Here is an 18,519-nt window from a genome sequence, read left to right on the forward strand (position 1 = left end):
CTGATTCAAATCTAATATAAAATCCATGGTTACATAAGAAATATATTGAATCGATTCAATTGCAACTTTGAATATAGAATTCAAAGGCATCAAATAGGAAATGATACTCTGAATCATCAAACTAGAATGAAATACACGATCAACCAACATTATCAAATTTGAAAGAGTCGGAAAAATGGTTTGATCCTCTTATTTTGATTTCTCGAACAAAGAGATCTATGAATTGAGATCCTAATGCATATAAATACAAATGGTCCAATGGGGCAAGGATTTGCAGGAACATTTGGACTATTTCATATATGAGCAGAATAGTCATTTTCAAGTAATGTTCGATTGATTACATATTAATTAATATTCTAGTTTTAGATTACATTTGGAGATTCATGTTTTAATGTTTTAGTCTCCAAGGATCAAATCACTTATTGATGATATTGGGGATTCATGTTTTAGTGTTTTTATCCCCAAGGATTGAATGTTTGAATATCTGAGGAGTATAAATATTTATGATTCATATCATACTTTCGAGGGACTTCTCTTAAATGTTTAATCTCAACATAATATAACAATGATAATGACAATGAAACTTTTAAAGAATGTTTTATTACTTTACAAAACTTTAGTTACATCCTACTTTGAGTAAATCTTTTTGTGTGATTTTTATATTTATATTACTTGAATAAATTATTATATTTGTTTTGTTTTTTATACGATTCTAGAGAAACATGTTTAGTGATACTAATGTCACTTCATGGTTATAAAGAATTAAGATAGAAGTTTAGAAGCAATTTAAAGTTGTTTAATCTCTTGATTTTTTTATTCTTTATATTATGTATATTGCAACTAAATTTTAACGGTATCTTCTTAGTACTTTTTGTTTTAGATATTTTATGTATAATTGTGTTATACCATTTTTTTATCAGCAAGAAACGAATAAATAATAGAGATATTTTAGGGGTACTTCAACCCTTATACAAACATGACAACCTAAATCCTTTACAAGCACAATTGCATAGAATCAAATCAGAGTTCAAGCCAGACCAAATTATTACAAACATGACGCCATAAGACTTCTTACACAGAAAATACAACGAACAAAAACCTATTACAAAACCATATGCAGAAGTCTACCAACAAACGCCACAACCTGGTAATGTTTTTTGATAGATTTACTACAAATCAACGACTCAAGATATCAGTCAAAATACGAAAAGTTTGCAAAATGAAACTTGGTTGTGACCCAAGACCAAACTTTCAATTACACCATTGTGAAAATCTCAATATGATCTATCCTACCATTTTCAAAAACTTCTTGTTCCTATGCTTCCACACTTCTTCTACAACTGCTATCCACACACAACCCCAAATTTGATTGACAACTTCATTGATCCCACTCAATTTAAAATTTATAAAGTGCTTTTCTGGCTCCCAATGATTCGTTGAAGCCCACCCCACCCACTCATAGCACTTAGACCACACTAGCCAAGCGGATCTGCAAGCACAGAAAAGGCGTGACGTTGTTTCCTCATCCTCCTCACACAAACAACAAATGTTACTTCCTAAATTTATACCACTTCTCTCCAAATTTGCTTTAGTCGCTATCTTATCTTCCATAACCATCCAAGCTGTGAAAAGAGACGAAGGTTGTTCCTTTATCCTCCAAAAACTCTTGTACAAAGCCACCACATCCCCTTGAGCGTCCTCTTCAAGAATCTTGTATGCAAATTTAATTGTGTACTCAGATGTGTCATTTTCTTTCCAAACCCACAAATCCATGTTATCGGCTTTTTTACTCTTTTCACCCAAAAGATGTACAACTGTTGCTCCTGGTTCCTTTCCCAATAAAAAAAACTCCTTCTCCATCCTATCTTCCACGACCACTCAAGATTATTTTTTCTTTCCCCTCCTTGCCAAAGCCTGGGTTCTTTATCAGAACAAATACTGAAAAGCCTCAGACATTTATCCTTCAAAATCACATTGCCCACCCATTTATCCTCTCATAACCTTATTTCCCTCCCGTTCCCAACTTCCCACCTGAAGTTGTCATCGAACTTGCTTTTACAACCTTCCAAAAACCATATTTCCTTCAAATCCCTCCACCAAAGAGACTATGACTTGTTATTCCTTTGATTCCTTAAATCCCTCCAACCTCCATACTTTGATTCCAGAACCTCTTTTCACAAACCCTTATTGTGAGTGCCCAAACGCCAAATCCACTTTCCTAATAAAGCAATATTGAACATTCTAATCTCTACCATTCCAAGCCCTCCCTTTTTCTTGGGCTCACAAACTTTTTTCCACGAAGCCCACACAATTTTTCTGCCTTTTGATCCCCAGCCCCATAAGAAATTCCTCTGTAGTTTCACAATGTTCTTTGCCACCACAGCCGACATTCCTAATAACGACATATAGAACAAAGGAATGGAGGATAACAAATTTTATCAAGCATAATCTTCTTATCATAGAAGTAAACTTGCCTTTTCATCTGCCTAGCTTGTTTCTCACTCTTTCCACCACTTCCTCCCAAAACTTGCTCTTTTTGTGACACCCCTCTACAAGCATGCCCAAATACTTGAATAGAGTTTTCATCACCTCGCAGTTCAGGATATTCGTGAAACATTGTAGCGAATGAAAGCTGCTCCCCACCCTTCCAATACTAGTCTTTTGAAAATTATCCTTCAGACCTGATGCTAGTTCGAAGCACTTTAAAATAACCTTAATAACGAACACGCTTTGAAATTTGCTTTGGAATAGAATAAAGGGTCGTCAGCGTACTGAAGCATGTTCACCTTTATCAACTTATCTCCAATCTCCAAGCTCTCTAACAAGTCTTTCTCAATTTCCTTCCTCCCTACCCCTACTAAACCTTCAATCACAATGAGAAATAAAAACGATGCTTAAAGGATCTCCTTATCTCAACCTCTTCTTTGGTTTGAACTCCTAAGTCAGACTCCCATTTACTAACACATACACCGATGAAGATTCAAGGCAATCTCTAATCCATCCAATCCAATTCTGGCAGAAACCTAACCTTTCCATCATGTAATATGAAGTCCCAAATAACCTAATCATACACCTTTTCGTAGTCGACCTTGAAGAAAACACAACTACTATTTCTCCTCTTTGCTTCATGTAAAACTTCATTAGCCACGAGAACACTATCCATTAACCCCTTGCCCTCCAAGAACGCAAATTGCCTAACATCAATAACTTTATGCATAACCTTCTTCAACCTCAATGATATTATTTTAGACACAATTTTATACAAACAACCCACCAGAAAAATTGGACTAAATTCATTTATGTTGATAAACAACTATTTATTTTATATTAGTTAAATGCACATGTTTTTTTTTTTGTTCATAAATCACATCGTTCATATTTATTATTGTAGTGTTACAATCTAACATGCTTTCAAGATTCTGTGAAGAGTCAACCATAAAATCATTTATCCTGCACTTGACAAAACCATCTAACATGCTCGACATAATTTACTTTTGACTTTTACCAACAGATCTTAGATTGACAAGGAAAGACTAACATGTTTGACTGTAATAGAGCAAACTGTAAGAAAATGAACTGATTATGAATAAAAAAAATATTAAAAAAATGATACATTCAAGTATTAAGCAAACAAATCATTCCTTTCAAGGTAAAAATAATCGTAATGAAAAATGTAAAAGAATATTTTTTTTTGAATTTTTCCATGAATGTCACATATAATTGAGAATATAGATGACATCCATACAAAAAGAATTACAATACTTTTCATCCATCTATTTTTCACATTCTTTATTGTCAAATTGACTAATACCAACAAATACAAATAAAATTCTTTTGCTATTTTTTCTTTTAAAAGTCTCTAAATTAAAAATTCAAAAGTTATAATGACTTTTAAATTATAAAATTTGAAATATATATTTTCTAATTCTATGAAAATAATTTTTTAGATTAAAAAATACTTATAAACTGTAAAATTTGAATCTAATTTGTTATAATTTAACAATTATTTTTAAATTTAGAAATTATTTTTAAATTATAAAATGTAAAATACAAATTTAAAAAAATATTTTTAAAATTATAATAATTATGAATATAATGATTTTAGCGTTTAGGGTTTATGGTTTAGAATTTAGGGTTATGGAGGTAAGGAAGAAATTATTTAAGTTGTTTATAATTTATAATTTATATATAATTAAATTTACTTGATCAAAATAGGATTGTAACTAAATTAAGGGTGTGAGTTTCCATGGTCATGATCTCTTGTTTGATAAAAAATATTTGGAAAAACACCAACCTGTCTATCTTGGTAAATTAACTAACGCATTGGAAGAAAATGAAGCACACCCACCCTAGAAAATGAAAGGTAGTTAAGTAGCAGATTAAGAACTTAAGGGCAATGCTGTATTTTAGGGACACCAAATTACAAGACAATGATCATTGTGACTTTTGAGACTAGTTGAAGATTGTCGTCATATGTTACAAGAAAATGAAACATGGAGCGCAGCCTTTGTTGACAATAATAGGGAATTTGTGCAAAACTTTCTTCCATCTTTATATTTCACCACCTTGCTTCTCTATAATCCATATGCGTCTAATTGCTATAGCCTCCTTGTTAGGTTTACTTGTCTCACAAAAATCTTCTCTAACTACCTAAAAAGTAACACTCAACAATGCTCATTTTCTCTACAATAACTCCTAATTTTGGGTAACTTTATTGTTGAGTACAATATTATCTTTCCCTCCCTTCTCAAATTGAGCATAAATTATTAATAAAAGTGAGTTTAAATTTAATTTATTTTTGTAAAATTGATTTCGTAAGATATGTATTAACTTATATATTATAAGTTAATTAGTTTTATTTTTAATCAATGAACACACTAATGAAGAGGACATTAAACATAAAAATCGAAAAAGGTTCAATAATAGGTGGTACAATACGTTCAAATATCAATTAGGATAAATTTTTAATGACTTTGATATCATATTAGAAAATGAGTTTAAGTCTAATTTATTTTAATAAAATTGGTGATTTTTGTCCTATTTTTAATTAATGTGTGATCTCCAACTTAATAAGAAGATATTTTAATAAAATATTATAGATATTATATATAATCAACTATTTTGTTTGCTATTTTGTTCTACTTGTTAGTATGTTTTGCTATTATATATAGTTATCACTTTTTTTATAAACAATATCTTGATTCAATAAATTATTTTGTTTTTATTTATTTATTTAATATGATAGGAGAGTTATTGAAAATTTCTATCTTATTAAAAATTGGACTTTCACTTACATAAAAAAAAAATTAATAATTATATATCAATAATAAATAAGACCAATTTTCATATATATATATATATATTATATTATGATAAAAACTATCACTTATTGAATTAGTTTTGTAGAATCTAGTTATGTTTTAATTCCACTGCCTTAATAGATTCCTGTAACAATTAATACTATATCAATATACAAAACCAATCTCAAGTGGTGTTTGGCCAAAAGTTTGGTAACCTATATCTATAATGGGAGAATCACACATCTGTTTTTTAACTTCTTTCGACACTTGATACAGATTCTTTAATTCTTGGAATTCTTTGTTAATACCTTATTATTTAGTGTATATTATTTTATTAAAATATAGTTTGGAAAAACTACTTATATATATTTTTTAATATAGCCTTATTAAGTAATCTACTTTGGATTTTTGAAAGACAACATGGTTATAAGTTTTATGAAAACTATGCACGCAAAAGGATTATTATATTAATTGCAATTTTAAACACCTGAAACTATATAATCATTTGTAGTACGTCAGAATTCCATTAAAAAAATACTAAATATTTTTAGTAATTTTTAATAAAAAATAATATTATAAAAATATTACTAAATTTTTTAAATAAAAAAGTTACATTTAAAAAATATTAAATTTTTTTAATAATATATTTTTTTAAAAAAAGTAACATTATAACAAATATTTTTTAATAACTTTTTTTAGTAAAGAGATAACATTTTAAAAATGTTACTAATTTTTTTCGTAATATTTTCCAATAAAACATTAAAATTATTAAATATTACTTAAAATACTTTAAAAAAAATTCTAATAAAAAAGTGACATTTTAAAAATGTTATTAATTTTTTAGTAATATTTTTAATAAAAAAATAACATCATAAATTTTTTATTAAAAAGTTGTAGTAATATTTTTTAATAAAAAGATAATATTTTAAAATATTATTAAAAGTGTTTAGTAATATTTGTTTTTAAAAAATAACATTATAAAAATATCATTAATATAAATATTTTTTTAACATTTCAATAAATATTATTAAATTGTGTAATAGAAAAAAATATACATAAAAGTTAGTATTATTTCAATGAATCTTAAATGTTTGAAAGCGAATCGTGACATACAGTAAATATAGATTTGTGACTTTTATTTAACTTCATCAATAGTCTTGTCTCAATTTTGTTTATAATTCTAATACATAAATGTTTGATAAAATGTCTCTGATCACATCATGTGCTTGTGTTTTTGTTTGTGTTATAAAATTGTAGTATAAGCTTTGAAGCTTCTTATTTTCTAATCTTTGAGTTCTTATCTTATTAGTTGTTCATTAGTGTACTTCATTACATCTGGCTCCATTGTGTCTTGTTATTTTGTTCTTAATTCCATTGCATTCCTAGATTTTCTTCTTTTCTATATTTGTTAAAAAAAATTACCTTAGTTTTGCAATTTTATTATGGGTTTCTTTTACCTTTAAAAATTCTGAAAAAAATTATAGAAGTTCTTTGATATATTTTTTTTGTACCAATTTAAAAAGTCACGTTTAAAAGCAAAATATAAAAAAGTTATAAACAAGAAAAGTCTAGACGTTTTGCATTCAGAAAAACAAGTTTTATAGAGTTGTTTATTCTCGGTCAGGGATTTATTGTGATTTATTTTTTGGGTTTTTTTATCTGAATATTTTTCCAGACATTCCGTATTATGTTTGAGCCTCAAAATCGTTCTACAAAATTCTCAATATATATTTTATTCATCTTTGCCAACACTAATAGATAGGTTCATTTCTGTGACCTAATACTTCGTTGTATGTCAATCTATTTTATTTGTTTCTAATTGAATATTAATCTATTTGATGTGAAATTTATTGCGTTTGATAAAAAATTGTGTTGAGGTTCTTGGATAAAACTTTCATCATCAAATTTTTGTTGGAAAAGTTTTCATATATTTTGGACTGTTCAGTGCTAGATTTTTGTAGATTTTTGTTTTGTAACCCATTCTAGAGTCATTCTTAGGTTCTATTTGTTTGTGCTAACTTTTCTTATTACCTTTAATTGCTGTTTGTCATTTTTGGTTTTCTATTGTTGTTTGTGTCATTAAACTCCTTTTGTTTTAGTTTCCAAATTTAGTTTTTCTCACTTTTGTTCTTAGACTCATATTTTGGTGAAGGGCTTTGGTGTTTCAACTTTTTGGTGTTATGGAAGAGTACTCTTGGACTTCTTCTTTGAGGTGAAACTTTTGATAGAGAGAATCTATAAAGGAAGAGAAGGAGAAAAGAAATCTCAGAGGACAACTTCAATACATCTTCCACATTAAGAAGCTTCAATCACTAAAGGAATTCCTCAAGATTGTGTTCTAATTTTTCTCGAATTTTTGTATCATAAAACCTTTGTATAATTTTACTTTTGGGTTGATTAGGAATTTGCTCCAAAGGAAATACCAATAGATATTTTAATAGTTTACACGTGCATTAGTGGTGGAAGTGTGTCAGTGGCTCTTAGTGTCAACTGCACTTTCACATTAGGATTCACATAGTTGTATTTTCAGTAGCATTTCTGATGTAGGCCAAGGTTCATATTTGTGGAATGAAGAATGGTAATGCAGCGGAAGACTTGAATGAAGAGAGGAAACTGATTGGTTGTGTGGTTCGTGAAGGTGTTGGTGGAAACATTGAAGAGGAAGTTGGTGAGGCCAATCTTCTAAGGGCTCACTAGGACGTCTAGGCTTGCAAGCAAAGGGAGACTTGAGAGAGAATGATTTCTGAATTCAGAAAACTTCATTCACATTTATTTCAAATATAAGTGCAAAGTGTGTAGGCAAAGTATTTATAGATGATAAGGGAAGGAGGTAGCTTGCTCCTTAAGCTACTCTAACCCTAGGTAAGCTTGCAAACTATGGTAGGGTTGGTGGCTTAATGAGTGGCCTATATCCCTTTAAGATGCTTTAGAGATCCTTGCTTGTATGACAAGGGAGGATTTCCCAGAGTGTCTTTGATATCTCTACAACATGCCTTTTAAAAGTATGTTTCCAAATACAACTTCTATACAAGCGTATTCTACTTTATTTATACAAATAGTGCTTCTGTCTTTATTGGTGTGTATGGTGGCTTTGGATGGTCCTCCATTAGGCTTTCCCCTTCAAAAGGATCTATCCTTAGATCCTATTTAACAAGGCAACCTTATTTGAAAGGGCTGTCGATATGGTCCTTTAGGTTCATGAACCCACCCCGTTTCTAAGATTGTTTTGAAGTTCTTTTAGGTAACTTGTGTTGAGGACTATCAGGGGTAAGCTCCGGCTAGGAAAGTTTTGGTACTTAAGTAATCAATTGTAACTCACTTCACTTTCCTAGGAGTGAACTTGGAGAAAACTCATACTTGATTCCTCGATTTACTAATTTATATTTTTTTTGAAAATCTTTTATCACTCAAGTTGAATTTTAAATCTTTGTGAAAACAATTTCTGTTTTAATTCAGCAATGGGTGATCCATCACATCAATCTGGTGTTCATGGTAATCTCAACACTCAATATTTTAATAATGTCCATGAAACACTAGCAAAATGATGACTTTTTACGGTAAGTGCACCGCATTGTCAGAAGTAATACTTTGTCCCTAAGGATGAATATCAATCCCACAAGGATTATCAAGTACAATATTTGCTAAATATAAAATAGAACAATAAAAAGTTGGTTTGAAAATTGTAATAATGGCAAGAATTAACAAGAAAACAAATCAAAGAGTAATTGCTTCAATTGGAAAAATAGGGATTAGGTTTCATCTTTCTCATTCTCATGTATTTTGATTAGCATGTTAACATTAAGTTCTTTGATTGAAATTGATGCCCGTAGAAAATTCATTTATATCGATTTCTCTCATATAAAATTCTTAAGAATGTTTCCTAAATATCAATTTCTCGCATATTTATAATAAAAAATTAGAATCACACTCAGACGTTAATAGCAATTAACATTTCAAGTCTATTTTTAGCACTCAAATATGTTAAGTATTGTTGTTTAGGTGAGAACCCTAAAAATACCTTTCAGTCAGATTTAAGATTCTAGATCAAGAGTTAGAAACAAAACAACAATACTAATAATCAATCAAGAACAAAATATCATATCATATTTAAATATCACCTTAATGCATAAAAGCTCAAACAAATTACTCCCAATCCCAAAGGGTAGAATTAGCCACACATCTTCTAGCACCTTCTATTCTCCCAATTGAGTTATAATTCACTCAATGGTGTTTTCCTCTCAATTTGGCACATTAGGGTGTAGCCTCTAGCCCTCTATTTAATATAATTTACAAGGTTTAGGTGACTTCCTGCGTCACACTAATGGGCTTATTGATAAAATATAAAAATGACCCAATTTGTCTGACGCATTCTCGCTCAAGCGAGAATATCTCACTTGAGCGAGAAAAGCGTTGTTTTCTGAAAAACTTCACTGGAGCATTATAGCTTGAGCGAGATACTTCGCTGCCGAGTTGGACTTTTTTTTTCTCTTTTTGTGCATTTTGAGCCTTCCAACTTTCTCCTTTTAGCCTATATCATTTGTCTTTAGTCCAAATCTCAATTCTTCCTTAGAAACCTGAAATTAACACCAAATTTGGAAATAAAATGCTCTTATTCAAATAAAGATCATAAAGAAATGTATAAATTCATAAATTAGGGATTATTTTATATGAAATTTAGCAATTAATACTCATAAGTGTCTGTATTTTAATATGAAATATTACTGAAATTAGGCATTTATCACAAAACAAACAAAAGAATTTTTTGATTTGAAATAGATATTTTCTCAATTTATGATTTCCCAAAATAGGAACAGAGAAAGGTTTAAGAGTAGGTATGGGGAGGGGTCTCGCAAACATAAGAGCATTCATCATAGAAGCCCTTCCCAAAGCCAAAATGATTATAGTAGCCATCACAACACAGACTTCTATCAACAAAATTCTAGACAACACAAACATAGAACCAATCATGTGCTTAGAGAACCTAAGGTTGACCTTCCTCTTTTTCATGGTTCATCAAACATAGAAGATTACCTAACTTGGGAGATGAAGGTTGAACAAATTTTTTAGGCTCACCAAATAGATCATGAGGGAAGGGTTACCTTAGCTACCTTTAGTTTTCAAGACTAAGCCATGACTTGGTGGACAACCTATACAAGGGATCTTAGGTTGCATAGTTTTTCCCAAATAAGGTATTGGAATGACCTTAGGTCTACCCTTAAGAAGAGGTATGTATCTTCCTATTATGATAGAGAATTGATGCAACAACTCCATAGGTTAACCCAGAGAGACATGATTGTAGAACAATACAAGCAAAAAAATGGAGTTACTTATGTTAAGAGAAGAATCTAGACTTACCATAGCTCGGTTCCCAAGTGGTCGTAATTATAAAATTAGGGATAAAGTTGAACTTTTGTCTTAAAATGATCTGGTTCAACTTTATGTTAGAGTACAAGAACAATTAAAGAGAAAATCTTCTTTTCGAAAGTCCTCTTCTCCTTCTAACTATACCAAAGATTTTGAAAAGGAAAATCACTTGTATTTTGAAAAGCAAAAACTACTAGACAAAGAAAGGGAAAGGTGATACAAACCACATCAACCAACAAATGACTAAGGACACAACAAACACTTCACAAATAGGCCAGTCATCTCAGTATACAAAGTCAGTCCCTACCAAACCTTGAGAGAGCATCAGCAGAAGAAGAACCAGATATAAATCAGAATATCAAAAGTTCTTCCTTCATATCTTTCCACAAGAGAGAAGTTATGAGAATATTAACCTGATATTTTTTTATTACAAATTGTTGTTTTTCTAAATTAGTATTTTGTTAAGAAAAATCCAATCTGTTATTTCTCAAAATAATTAATTGCTTTCCTGTCAGGATTGACTAAATTGACTTTTGCGAAAATTCACCTAAGTACAATTCACTCCCTCTCCCCCCTCTTGAACTTAGACTCCTATTTATTCAACACCTCTAGGTTATTCCTTTTGATAGAAGCAAGCCTATAGCACTTCAAGAGTTGGCCTAACCTCTCTTGAACCTAGAAGAGTTGGTCAAACCTCCTTTTCCTTCCTCCACTGTATCACTTTTTTCCTTTTTCAAACATCAATTCATGCTTTTGCTTACTTCCAGTGTCAATCCTACACGATTTCAACCATTAGAGCTAAGGTGGATTGCATCAACATCATTGAACTTTGTTATATCTTTAACATATCTTATAGTGTTTGTTATCATCAAAACCCATAAACTTTTTTATCACGAGATAGGCTAGTGGGTATTAGATTGTCTATCATTGGGTAAATCGTATAATGTCTTAATAGTACTAACCCAAGAATGAGAGCTAATGTTTAAGAACATACCCTAAATATTTTTACCAACGTGCTTTTAAAACTTAGTATTTGATTTGTATCTATATTGGTTGCTTATACGCTAAAATTATAATCTCATCATTTGTTAAAGTAAACACGAATATATATGTTAGTCAAGTGATTTAGTTGAGCTGCAAATCTGTGTTTGATGTGATCTTTTGGACTGGATGAACTAAGAATAAAATAAGAGTGTAAACATGTATGTTTGATCATATTTGTTATAATTTTTCTGTAATAAAAACATTTAATGCTTCATCAGACGAAATATGTTGAAAAGTGTTTGTAAGAAGATATCTCTTTATGCCTTTCTTAATGAACCTTCTTAGGTCAAATATGCATTAGGTGTTGTCCGTTAGAAAAAAGAATCTAAATGTGATCTTTAGTCAAAATAAATAAGAGAATACCTAGAAAAATTATTCATAGAAGTTGGCAAAGTTCATCTGACATTACACACCAGAAGAAAGAATTTGAATGAGTGTTTTACAAACTAAATCATCTTCTTAGCATCATTAGTCAAATGATTTTTGTGAAAAGTTTTCAAAATTAATTAAAACACAATTCAACCCTCCCTTATTGTGATTTCCCTAGTTTTTAAAAAAGTAAAAAAAAAAATTATTTTCAAAGTAATCACCCTTAGTTTTCCACATAAAAACTATTATAAACATAAAGAACAATGTTTCTTTACTTTTTTTTTTCTTTAGACACATTTTTCTTAAATTTCTTTTAATAAATAAACTTATTCAACTTTTGTTTAATATTTATTATAGATTCTTATTTTACACTGGAGAAAAATAATTAAAAAAATAATAAAAGTTGATGTCACTGAGCATCATTTATATCTGAGGACAAATCTTTTTCAAAAGGGAAGGTATGCTGAAAACCATTCAACCGAAAACCATTGGCTAGGAAGATAGAAGAAGATGAAACTTCAATAAGGAAGATAGAAGAAGATAAAGCTTCAATGATGAAGACTCTTCTATCTCGAAGAGTAGAACACTAGAAAATTTCTTCTTTCTTCATAGTCTTGTACAAATTGTATAGATTTGTCTTTTTTGTTGTTGTAAATTTTAGGATTTTTTAGAGTCATAAATGGACTAGTTTCGAGTCTTAATAAGGCTCCAATTGGATCTTTTATGGAGTAACTACAACATAAAAAGAGCATAAAAGAAGAATTTAAAGACCATGGAAGGAAGTCCCGCATCAAAGAAAATAAATTTGTTTGTTAAGAAATTTCAAGTTATCATGAAAAATTTCGTAGATAATTTGACCAAGTGATTCCAAGTGTCACACCCCTTGGAACATGTTACTTGAAGGCTATTTTGTATGTTAGCCTTTACTTTTGGAAGTCTAACATCGTTTTTTAGTTTAAGGTTAAGTTGACCAATCTTAAAAAAAAAAAAAGTTAAATCAATTCTATATAGAACTCTTTGTTCCATGTACAATTCACCTTCAATTAAATGTGAAAATAGAATTGCAATGTGTTTAGTGCCATTTTCTCGTTCTGTGTGCCCTCTAGTTGTAACACTTTAATTAGAACATCACTAATTAAGTGTGTACAATTCCAAATTCCTTAATTCACTCTTTATTATGACAAAATCGAATCAGATTCGGGTTTGGCATATATTGTGAAAACAATTGATTGTTTCTCCTAAATCAGTGTCGTGTCCTTTTTCAATGAACACTGCAAATTGAAAACGTTCTTGATCTTCTCTTTTCTACCTTTCCTTTCATAGGCAAACATCACTGAAAATCCTAGCCTTCAAAGTTACTAACGTAAGTGTCAATTATCTGACTCATGCCAATAATTGTCACTGCAATTCGCAAAGAAAAGGAAGAAAAAGTAGGTCTTGCTCACGTATCTGTTATAATTTCAAAGTTTGGTCCTGGCGTTTTCCTTTTATTGTTTTGGTCTTTCTTTTTCTTTCTTCTTTTTTTACTTATGCTTCATCACTCGCTGTCATTATTGACTTTGGTTCTAACACTAATTAGGCCACACACAAAAAGTGAGTGAGCACAGTATAACAAAAAAAAAAGGTAACTTTTACACCAAAGTTCTTTCATAACATTGTATTTGTACTGTACACCTTGATTTCAACCATTTGTTTCTTTTTTAATGTAATTCTCATTTGTTTACTTCTAGCAAAACAGGAGAGGTAAATTAGAATATTACATCTCTTCCATTACATGACAAAGAAAATTACTAAATAATAATTATTATTAAAAACAAAAAGTAATTAGTTATAACTAAGTTATATATTATTATTTCTTTTAAATAAAAGTTTTGATGTTAGACATGACTATATCAACTATGCTGGCACCTCAAGTAACAACAATCATTTGTCATCACATGAAAAAAAATGTTATTTAAAAAAAATACAAAAAATATGGGGAACTAGACAAAATATTAGGATTTGAACAAGTTATATATTATTTTATAAACTAAAGAAATTATTGATATTTAAAGTAGTTTCTATTATCAATAAAAAATTATAAATTAATTTTTAAATTGGTATTTAATATTAACTACCAAGATTTTAACTACTAATTACTTCAAATTATAAATTAAGTAGTTAGTAATTAAAACATTGCTATCTAATATTAAATATTAATTTAAAAACTAATTTAAAAACTTTTATTAATAATAAAATCTACTTTAATACTTGACTTAACCGATATAATTAATAACTATTTTTTTAATTAATTTTTGTTATTTAATAATTTGTTTGTAGTATTATTATTCTAGTTTGATAGAGTAAATTCAACACTTCTATTTTTTATTATTTTAAAAGATAAATAATTTTATTTTATGAAAATAATACATGTTTATAAGTTCAAGGTTGAAATGAATCAGATTAATTTGAGAATTCCAACCAAATAAAAAAATTGGTTTCAACTTTTAGTTAACTATCTTCACTTATAATCACCATTTTTTATTGACAATAAAAATCAATAAATGTGAATCATTTCAGAGATAATTCAACCCATATCCAAAAAAACTCAAACCCCAAACCTTCATAGTCCAAATCCAAACCGCTCCACCGAACTTCTAAAATCAACTCATATGTAATCACCTATACCTTGTTATTGATATCCTTATTATCTTAAATGATGGTTAGAGTTTTAAAACGTGGTGGATGTAGTTGGAATTAATTTTGAAAAACTAAGAATTGACACAGACCAACCCAAATACCAAATTGGTGATGGAAGAACTTGAAGCCTGTGAATTGATTAAAATTGGAAAGAGTAGATTCTATGATGTTAAGCCACTACCCTATTGTGCCAACCTCTGTGACCAATGTGCTGAGCCTCAACGCGACCTATCTAACTTCACATTCAAGCTGTTGCTTCTACTTTTTGAGGACTGTCGGAGAGATTTTGTACGTGTCAAACAAACTGTGGTGGATCACACATTTTTTTATAATGGACAAACATCAATTTGCTGTCAGAAAAACAACAGAGCATATATTAGTCTATAGTTATTTCACCTGCTTCTTCCCAATTTCTTCTTGCTTCGTCTCCTGTTTGGTTGACAAACAACATAACATTAAGTCGTAATAAATGAGAAATCAAAATTTTAGGTTAAAAAAATGGAAAATAAAATGAGAAATCAAAATTTTAGGTTAAAAAAATGGAAAATAAAATGAGAAGAAAATAAATAATAAATAATAATTGTATTACAAAGTGAACTTTAAGCCGCGTGAGATAACATATTATGGGTGGTGACCTGATAAACCCAACAAATACTCGTTAGGATAGGCTCGAAATGACTCTGATACCATATTACAAAGTGGATTTTAAGCCTAACTCAACCCCATAAAACCGGTTCATAGATTGAGGTTTACACCCACTTATATACAATGAAAGACTCTAATCTTTAGTTGATGTGGGATCTCCAACAAATTGTAATTATATATTTTTTTTTCATATGGTGGCAGATGATTATTGTTACTTAATGTATCAGTTTATATAAGATGTAAAGTTTCATAATAATGCTTAACATGATTCTCATATTTGAAGATATTGATCTTGTAGATGTATTGAATGTTTTAGCTTTCATTGTGCTGTATTTGTGAGACTTTTATACAAGGTTTTAAGTTTGGCAAACAACCCTATATAAAAAGTAAGTAAAAATATGAGAAAAAGGTTGTGTTTATGTTTATTGATGAAGTTTTCTTATGTAATGAATTAAATTATTCTTAAGATGTTTTTATAACAATAATTGATTACCCGTTTAGTTAATTGGTTAAAAAAAAGTACAAAGTTATGGGTTTTCAACATTATATGAAACTAACTAATTAAAATTTTGTATAATCAGTTAACTTTGTTTTCTGAATTAAATTAAAAGTTTAAGTAATCAATTAACACGTGCCATATTCTTTGTTTCTTGTTCTTTAATTGCTTTGAGTCTTATAGTTTAGTTTTCTTTCCTTATATGTGACTTGTCTTTCTCTTTTTTTTTATTAATTGATTCATTTTTTTTTCATATTTTATTGAATCGATTGCATGTTGTTTAGGAATTCTATAGCAAGTTTCTCTTGTATTTCTTACCTAGTATTGGTTCGATCTTATACATATAATAGTCTAGTTTTACTTTTAATAATCTTCCTAAGTTGTTTAGATTCGTGTTTAGATCATTTACATGGTTCTAATTCCATTAGAAGTAGTCCTAACATTTTTACAAAATTTGTTGCACACTAAATTATGAAAACCACACCATATATATGCTTATTCTTCCTGGTTTGACTTCTTATTTTGCTATTATATCACTATAAGAAAATCATTAAATAGAAACCAATTTTAGAGACAAAAAATAATTAGTTGCTATAGTAACTAAATTAGAGACCATTTTAGAGACTAAAAAAATTATTGGTTTCTAAATTAGTTTCTATTATTGATAAATATTTTCTAAATTGGTATCTAATTAGCTACTAAGGTTTTAACTGTCAATTATTTAGATTCTAAATTTGGTATTAAAAACATTGGTAGCTAATTAGATACCAATTTAGAAACTATTTATCAATAATAGAAACTGACTTGGAAACCAAAAAGTTTTTTAGTCTTTCAAATGATCTCTAATTTAGTCATTATAGCAACAAATTATTTTTGATTTCTAAGATTGGTTTCTATTTAATGGTTTTCTTGTAGTGTATCATTAGCAAATTTCTAAAACATTTTTCCTATATAGTAGTCCAAGTCGAGTAAAAAGAAAGAAAAAGAAAGAGTTAAGACATATAAGAAGCAAAAAAAATAAAAATAAATAAATAATAGAAGGCAACTCAACCAAAATTATGCTCTTTGATGCAAACTTGTTTACATTTAGTTAGTCTTATTACTTGACTTGTGTTGTGAGCATAACATAGTGTAAATTGTTTTTAGTTTCAGATTAAAATTGTAGTTTGTGTTTCTAATTCTTCTTTGACTCAACTTTCACTTTTATTTTGTTTTATAATCAAAATCTAGAACTACTCATTGAGACTCTCTTTGTTGTGCCTACTTCTAACCTTGCCTTCAATGTTTTTGCTTGTCATTTTAGTTGAAATTCTTTAAATATTGTCATAATCACTTTCACAATGTCCAATTTTAAATTGAGATTTTTTATTTATTTTTTACATATTCTTAATATTGATTGAAAATTAATTGACCTCACTATGGATTTTTTTTTAGCCTACCTCTTTTAAGGTAACATATTAAATATTGTGAAGGAATAGGTGGAAGCTATACTTTTGGTGGCTTAAAGTGACAAAAACATGCTTAAAAGGAGTGTAAACACTTGAACGAAAATAAATATAGAAAGATGGACTAAAAGCTACATGTCAGAACACCAAACACCTTAAGGGTGAATTTGTGTAGGATTTTTCCATTATTAAGTGTTGAATTACCATAGCTAAATTCGTAGGGATTTTCTTTGTTGTATAATTAGCTATTTTTGTCTCAGATTTTTTAGTCATCCTTTGTATTTTATTGCTTGCGTGACTTTGGTTCTTTTTTTAGGTGTATTGAGAAAATTCTTTAGCACAATCCCATCTAGGGTGGATAGATGAACCCGTCCCTGCGAGTAGTGTCCAAATCCTTCTTCCGGGTATTGTCCAAACCTGTTAAAGGTACTCAATAGTCAAAAAAGGAAATGTAATGACTACTTTTTTTAAGCCCATAAGAAGAAATGCTTTGGAGAGAAGGAACATAAAAGTGTTCCATAGTCTAGAAGTGTTGAAACTATGATAAAAACTATGATAAAATATTATGCACCCTAAAGTTTTGTAAGAACACTAAGTGTGTTCATTTCTACATACTAATATAGAGAGTTTAAATCTTGTATATCTTGAGAGACGTTACCATTTCTAGTGAGTGAAACAACTTATCTATTGATTACTCAATTTTTGTAACTGTCTTAAGCCAAAAGTGGCTTGTAAAAGAATACTTTGTAGAACATGGAAGTTTTGATGAAACCAAATCTGTTATGTGAGCTTGATGCTTGGCTGCTTTGATTGAAGCTTGGTTCTAGGGTGTTTAGAATTTATGTAAAGTTCATTCTTAATCCTATGCACAAGCTGAATTAATCTGTTTTGAAAAATAAAAATATTTTTCTAAGCCAAGGGAAAAATAATTGGTTGCTTTCACGATTTAGTCGGTTGTTTTGCACTTAGCTGTTTGAAGGTTTTCAAAACTTATTTATGTATAGTATCATTACAACCATCACTGTACATCCCCCACTGCTTGGCTTTGCTGGGGAAAGGGTCCACGTGGGGGGATACATATATCTCCTCAGCATGTTCGGAATAAGGGATGCACGCCGGTCCATAACTGTGCGATACGTACTGGTGGATGTCGACACCTCCTATAACATAATCATCG

General features: G+C 29.4%; 1 protein-coding gene across 1 annotated transcript; it reads right to left on the reverse strand.

The window, feature by feature from the left end:
• Nucleotides 1–1,284: 1,284 nt before the first annotated feature.
• LOC137838232 (uncharacterized) lies at nucleotides 1,285–1,860 on the reverse strand. Its single transcript, XM_068647487.1, has one exon. The coding sequence runs from the start codon at nucleotides 1,858–1,860 to the stop codon at nucleotides 1,285–1,287; it is 576 nt and encodes a 191-aa protein (XP_068503588.1).
• Nucleotides 1,861–18,519: the final 16,659 nt, after the last annotated feature.

This window comes from Phaseolus vulgaris, chromosome 4 (genome assembly GCF_000499845.2).
Source record: "Phaseolus vulgaris cultivar G19833 chromosome 4, P. vulgaris v2.0, whole genome shotgun sequence".
NCBI classification, from domain to species: Eukaryota; Viridiplantae; Streptophyta; class Magnoliopsida; order Fabales; family Fabaceae; genus Phaseolus; species Phaseolus vulgaris.

Bases quoted from the DNA above. Each gene is read 5' to 3' on its own strand.
- LOC137838232 (XM_068647487.1), bottom strand. From the start codon at position 1,860: ATGGAGAAGGAGTTTTTTTTATTGGGAAAGGAACCAGGAGCAACAGTT.